Source organism: Cyprinodon variegatus, unplaced genomic scaffold (assembly GCF_000732505.1).
Source record: "Cyprinodon variegatus isolate N-32 unplaced genomic scaffold, C_variegatus-1.0 Scaffold546, whole genome shotgun sequence".
Classification (NCBI taxonomy): domain Eukaryota; kingdom Metazoa; phylum Chordata; class Actinopteri; order Cyprinodontiformes; family Cyprinodontidae; genus Cyprinodon; species Cyprinodon variegatus.
The window spans coordinates 109,047-115,672 of NW_015150999.1; the positions used below are offsets into that span (position 1 = coordinate 109,047).

The 6,626-nt window shown below is 37.4% G+C and overlaps 1 protein-coding gene across 1 annotated transcript in view; it reads left to right on the top strand.

The window, feature by feature from the left end:
• LOC107095444 (ras-related protein O-RAL) overlaps positions 1 to 6,156 on the top strand; it is an 18,043-nt gene extending 11,887 nt beyond the window's left edge. Inside the window, exons 2-5 of the mRNA XM_015391549.1 lie at positions 749 to 956; positions 3,042 to 3,250; positions 3,637 to 3,814; positions 4,662 to 6,156. Of these exons, the coding sequence (XP_015247035.1) occupies positions 843 to 956; positions 3,042 to 3,250; positions 3,637 to 3,814; positions 4,662 to 4,784 (624 nt within the window). The 5' untranslated portion in view covers positions 749 to 842 and the 3' untranslated portion in view covers positions 4,785 to 6,156. The remainder of the gene's footprint in view (positions 1 to 748; positions 957 to 3,041; positions 3,251 to 3,636; positions 3,815 to 4,661) is intronic.
• The last annotated feature ends 470 nt before the right edge of the window (positions 6,157 to 6,626 follow it).

Genomic DNA, 6,626 nt, shown 5'->3' on the forward strand with positions numbered 1-6,626 from the left:
TAACAGTTCTCTGCCTTTTAAGTCTGGTAAAATAGGAACCGTAATTGGGAAATAAACAGACAGCAGGTAACAGTGGTTAAAAGATGTGATGAAATGGCCGACCTCTAGTAGTAAACAAGAAACTCATGTAAAGTAAGGCTTGTATCCAGCTGTACTCGTGACGTTTATGGAGACATGCCCTTCGCATATTTGACACATTTAAAATGATTTCCATTAAAATTCCAGTCCAGTGTGAGACATTTCAGGCATCTGCAGGGGAGTCAGTTCAGTACTCTGTTTAAAAGTTATATCTGACAGGGATGGAAGATACTGAAGTCGAGGAAAAACCAATTGACTCTGAGCTTTAACCCACTGAGGGCAGGGCCCTTATAAAGCAGATAGATGGCCAGCGACCCATTTTTCTTTTTTTTTAATGGGTCTAGCACATGATGCTCTGTTTTAATGCTTTCGTAAATTCAGTCTTACTATGAGAATGACGGCTTCATTACTCCTGATCAATTTCACTGACCTTTTGATGGCCAACTTTATAAAGTTCTCAGATTCATGAGTTGGCAATTTGGCAGTTTAAAGAGGGCGGTTGGGGTTAAGATTCAAGATTTGTTGGATCTCAGCCTAGAGCCTTGGCACAGTGTGCTACTGTCAATGCAAGGGCCGTTAAGCAACGACTGCCATCTGTCCATCCGCTTCTCCCGACTTCCCTCCTTACTGATGTGATCCGCCGTTAAGTTTCCTCTCTTGTCGTTCACAGGTCGGCGGCGCGTGTGTGCCTGTGTGTGTGGCTGTGTGTGCGAGTGTGCACATGTGTTTGAGTGTGTAAGCAGGACACAAAGGAAAATAAAGTGATGGCTGCCAATAAAGGTAAAAACCAGAGCTCTCTGGCACTGCACAAGGTGATAATGGTGGGAAGTGGAGGTGTTGGGAAGTCCGCACTCACGCTGCAATTTATGTACGACGAGGTGAGTTGATGCTACAGAGACATGCTTTTCGCACCATCTATTCCCTTTGGTTAATTGAGCTCCTGGGAAAAGCTGTTAACATGAGATGGAAGGGTGTCCTAAAACCCCCATGAAGGAGAATCTTTAAAAAAGCTCTTAAGAGCTGCAAGTCAACACTACATTTGAATAATATGAATCTTTAACATTGTGTGTTATAGATTAGTATTTTTTTATTCTGATAACTGTGAACTTATTCAGACAAAACAGATTTTTCTTTCTTTTGCAGGAAATTTGTGGTAAAATATACTAATTAGATAAGACCATAAGCAGGCTTTAAGCTAGGAATCTTTCATAGGGTTTACACATGTGGGTCACATCTTTTAGGGAAGTCCTATCCTGGAAATTTTTGATATTTAGATGTTCTGAAACGTTATTTCCTGCATTTTTAGGTGGAATGCAGCCAACTTTTTTTGTCTTTGTTCCAACACTGATTATGGAAAATATGTGTGTTTGACTAGAGACGGAAAGTTCATAAGGAAGACATGAGATAATTTTTAGGTACAATATTATGTTTCGTAGGTTAATTCAAACAATCAGAAAGTGTAACTTAGATTTACTGCTAAAGGTGAAACTTGATTGTTAGATATACAACACGTTGAACAACGACAATCTGAAAACCAAGAGAGGAGAAAGTTCCAGGGCTGCTTTTATTTCTGTGTATCTTCACTCTTTAGAATACAACAGACACTGAAACTAATTCTGAAACTTGATTGTCTCATTTTCATGTATCTTAGTACATTTTTTAAACCTAAGCTGATGTTTTACACAAGCAGGTGTGTTGCATCGAAGGGCAGTTATACCAGTTGTAAACGTCCAAAGGGCAAAATAAGTGCACTGTTATCCACAAACAACATCCATTTATCGATCTTTTGGAAATAAAGACTTAAATTATCTTGAAGAACCGAAATCTGTTTGACATTTGCTACAAATTTAGTACTGATCACCTCCCCAGTTATCATTTACGTTAGCTGTTGTCTTTTCCACCATTCCATGGACATTATTGTCCCAAAGAACAAAAAATCCTTTAAAAAAAACTACGTTTTCGTATACTTTTCAAAGTTTTAGGCTTACCTGCTCGCAAACAGCGCAGCGTGCTTGTTCCCGTGGATGAAGTTGTCTGTAGGTACATTAGATACAGTAGATATTCCACCATATTACAGGGGAAGATTAGGGCGTTCCAAAGCCATACATTCCGAGATCAATTTCTATTATTTTTAGTAAATGGCGTACAATGTGTGCTCATACGCATTGCTAGCTAAAATCCTGACCATAAGTAAACTTGTTGATCTTGGTGCAAACGGCTGAGTTGCAAAAAACTAATGCTACTTGGAAAACTTCAGCATCATGTGACGGAGTTGGTCAGAATTGATGAGAAGATAGATGGAGCTAAATGTGAGGGAAGGATTGGAAAATATGACTGTAAAATATTTAAGGTGTAGAATGGATCTTCATTTTCCAGAAGGACAAAGACGTATGGTGTCAGAACCAGCGTAGAACGGTTTAGACCGAGGCATATTTATGTGTTTTAGTAGCCCAGTCAAAGTCCAGACACAGCTTCAGCTGAGAATCTGTTGCAACACCTAAATTACTTTTTTCTCAAGTTGAATTTTGTTAAGATGTATAAAATGATTGTCTTTACATGTTTTAAAGCTGCTAGAGATGTAACCTTAAAAGACTTAAAGTTTTAATTGCAGCAAAAAAAGGTCCTACAGTAATAATAAAGATGTTTTTATCATTGCTACTTGGTGCATTCCAATATTAGTTTTTCTGCAGTTAACTTTGCTGCTCCATGATAACATCTTCTCAGCTCAAACCGTTATGCCACTACTCAGTAATTTATTGATTGTATGCTAACCTAACTGTGCAGATTTTTTTTTTTATTAAAAAAAAAAAAGAAAGGAAAAATCTTATTAATAGAGGTAATCAAGTAAAGTAAACCAGAATATCGGCTCATGAGCTGTATCTTTGCAAAGAACATGAGCAGTTTTTGTGTCTTTTGCCCTTCAAAACAGCAAAGACAAATGGTTTTAATCTTTTCATCCCCAGTTTGTGGAGGACTATGAGCCCACCAAGGCAGACAGCTACAGAAGGAAGGTTGTGCTGGATGGGGAGGAAGTCCAAATAGACATTCTGGACACAGCTGGCCAGGAGGACTATGCTGCTATCAGGGATAATTATTTTCGCAGCGGGGAGGGCTTCCTGCTGGTTTTCTCCATCACAGAGCAAGAGTCCTTCAGTGCCATTGATGAGTTCAGGTAATGATGCAATGAGGCAAGCATGTAAATGTGGCATCTGTTGAAGGTCCACGACTTTGATGAGATGTAAATTAGATTACATCTTGCTGTATTGGTAATGACTGTGATCAGTGAAATGATTCAATTACATTTTTCCTCCTACTTGATCATGTCATTTTTCTAGACAAGTACGATGCAGGATTCGTTTCTTGGCTTTGTTTCTGTGTTAGTCTAAAATAACTTACTCAAATATATGCCTTGCTCCAATTAAAAACATGCTATAAAACGTTAGATATTTACATTGTGCAATGTAAATGACACCGTTGAACATTTGTATCACTTTGTACGATGGATAAGAAACATAAAAATATCGCAATTTTTATTGGGAATCTGCCGTGTGATTGCAGGGAGCAGATCCTGCGGGTGAAGGCAGAGGAGGACAAGATTCCTCTCCTGTTGGTTGGCAACAAGTCAGACCTGGAGGATCGTCGGCAGGTGTCTTTGGACGAGGGCCGTGGGAAGGCAGAGGAGTGGGGGGTCCAGTATGTTGAGACATCTGCCAAAACTAGAGCCAACGTGGATAAGGTGCCACTGAACACATAACGCATTTATTGAACAGAAACATGCCAAAGTTTTATATGTAGAAGGAAAAGTTTTGCTGTGAATAAAATCAGATCTGATATCGGTGAGGTCAGTTTATACAAGAATCTGTAGACTTGCTACAGCTCGCCTGTGGTATGTAAAGTTAGATTATGCAACCAAAGGCTCTTCTGATGAGATCTTTCTGCAGTAATCCTGCTTCTTAACCAGTTCAATGATTGCGAGGTTATGTGCTTGTTTATCCAACTAAATAATGTAAAGGTTTGTTAAATTCCTCCCTTATGTTCTCCATATTGTGTGAAGAATCTAAATCCACCTGTTCAAGCCTTTGACATGTTCTCAGTATGGATTATTTTACATCTTTATAGAGTTAGACAATAATAACTAGCTGATTAGCTGGTTTATAAGTAAGGCTGCAGACTCGGGTAGCCAGCCTTCTGTCAGCTGTTTAGCAGACATCTTTCTAATAGTTTAACTTAACAGGTTGAAAATACAGCTACTTAAACAGTTAAATAATTAGCAACCGTCTTTTTTTCCCTTTTTCATGAGTAGAAATGCTTAACAACAAACAAACAAACAAACAAAATAAAGCAAACTGACTTTACAGAAGCCCCTGATCTGCCAGGTTCAGTCACTCAAAAGTTGTTGTTCTCAAGATGACAGGGAAAAAAGAAAAAAAATCAGCAAACTATATATGATGGAAACCATTATCAACAACCCCTCAAATCTGACCTATAAATTATGTACAGTACTGAATAATAATATGAATTCAAACTCAAGTTTGATTTTGCATCAAAGTAAAAAGTAAACAAGCTCCTTGTTTTCTCACCAGGCATTCTTCGATTTAATGCGTGAAGTGCGAGGCAAGAAAATGACTGAAAACAAGGACAAAAACGGAAAAGGAAAGAACAAGAAGAGTAAGAAGAGTTTCAGAGAGAGGTGCTGTTTACTCTGAGCTCCTCATGGACCTAAATCAAAGCCACAACACATAACTGTATTTGCTGGGGGAACAAAGCAAATGTTTTCCATTGTCCTTAAAATGGGAAATTGATAGTTATTTTTGTAATAGCCTGTTATAGATTAGTGTCTACAACAATCTCAACCACTTTGTTGCCAATTTTACTTAGTAAATCTCAGATTTTTGGATGTCTTACTGGAAAATAACCACTGTTGTTACTGTGACTTAGACTGCAGTGCTTGATGGCTCACACTAAGCTAATGACCAAGCTGCCAGTGACACTAACTATGCTGCTCAAGAAATTCTCCCATTTAATGCAGAACTATTTTACTATGTTTGACCGTAAATAAACAATGTGTTTGATTTCTGAAGCCATTCTCACCCACTATAAAGTTCATATGAATTTTGTTTGTTATCCAGAGGTGCAGATCCCTTTCTGTATCTAAACTGCAAGGAACTATCATGCTGCTGTTTGTTTATTCGTAGTGACAATGCTCTGCAAAGCAAACATGGGTGTCAGCCATTTTATCTGTTCTTATCTTTCCAACTCTACTATGTTAGAATTGATGAACACTTAAAATGATTCTTATTTTTCTTAGACTGTGTAAGAAGTTTTATTTTTTCTCAAGACTCTGACCTTTATGTCCATAGATGATTCTCGAGGTAGTGGAATGCAATTAGAGGAGTTGTTGCCAAACAGAGTTATTTCACATTTCACTTCTCGTTATTTTTTTTTTCTCTCCCTCTTTCCTGCCCTGACAGGATTAGGAAAAGTCAATCCCAGAAATGCTTTGATGTTCTCCAGGCAAGAAGCTACAAAAATAAATCTTTAGGGATGACTGAAAAGCTCATTAATTAATGTTATGGGCTGGTATGTGATTTTATTTACTAGTTAATTTTAGGTTATCTTGGAGTCACAAAAGGAAGAGAGCTAATCTGAATTTTTTGCATCAGACCGCAGTTACGTACTTTCACCTTTCTGGGTTATTTACTTGTCACATTTCCTTTAAAGAGATGTCTTCAGACATTTTGTTGACAATCTTCATTAAATATTCAAATAGTTCAATTGCAAGAAATCAGTCTTTCCCTTAAGTTTTAATGACATTATCATCATTGCATTTTAATTGAAGGGTTTTGTGCCGAACTAACTTCAAGTCAGCAATATTTGTACACCATGTGTCCTAACAGTCTAAACTACACTACCTTACTGTGTCTTTAAGCAAAGCTTTGCCTCATAACTCTCATCTAATCAAGTGCTATAGTGACAAATTTCTACCTACTGCCTTCTTTGTTTTATGTAATCTACTGTGAATATTCAGTCTCCATGCAGAAGGAAAACTGCAAAATAAATGTTTTTCATTATTACTGAACTCCTTTTTTATTCATTTAAATTAAGTTGTTTGATACATTTTATAATTGTATCCATGCCTTATTATTGAAGCAATGCTTCAGTAAATAAAATACAATCATTTTCCACTATTACGCCTGGTGTTGCACATCGCCCTCTCCTGGTGGGTGCATTTAGAGTTCGGTCATTTGAATCAGAATCGCTCACAACTCAATTTAAACAACCACAATATGTAGCAAGAAAATGTAAAAAAAAAAGAGAATTAAAAAAGAACAGGATATTAGAAGCAAGTTCAAGTTTTCATATGTAACCAATCTTTATTTTTTTCTCTATAGAAGGAGAAAAGGAGGTTGAAATAGTGCAACAGACTTAATTATTCTGACTACCATACCTGAGAGGTGTTCATTTTATTCAGCAGAGAAACTATGTCTGACAGTTTGTTTTTGCCATTAGCTCTTAGTAGCAGCAACCTGATGGTAAGTCTGAACAGG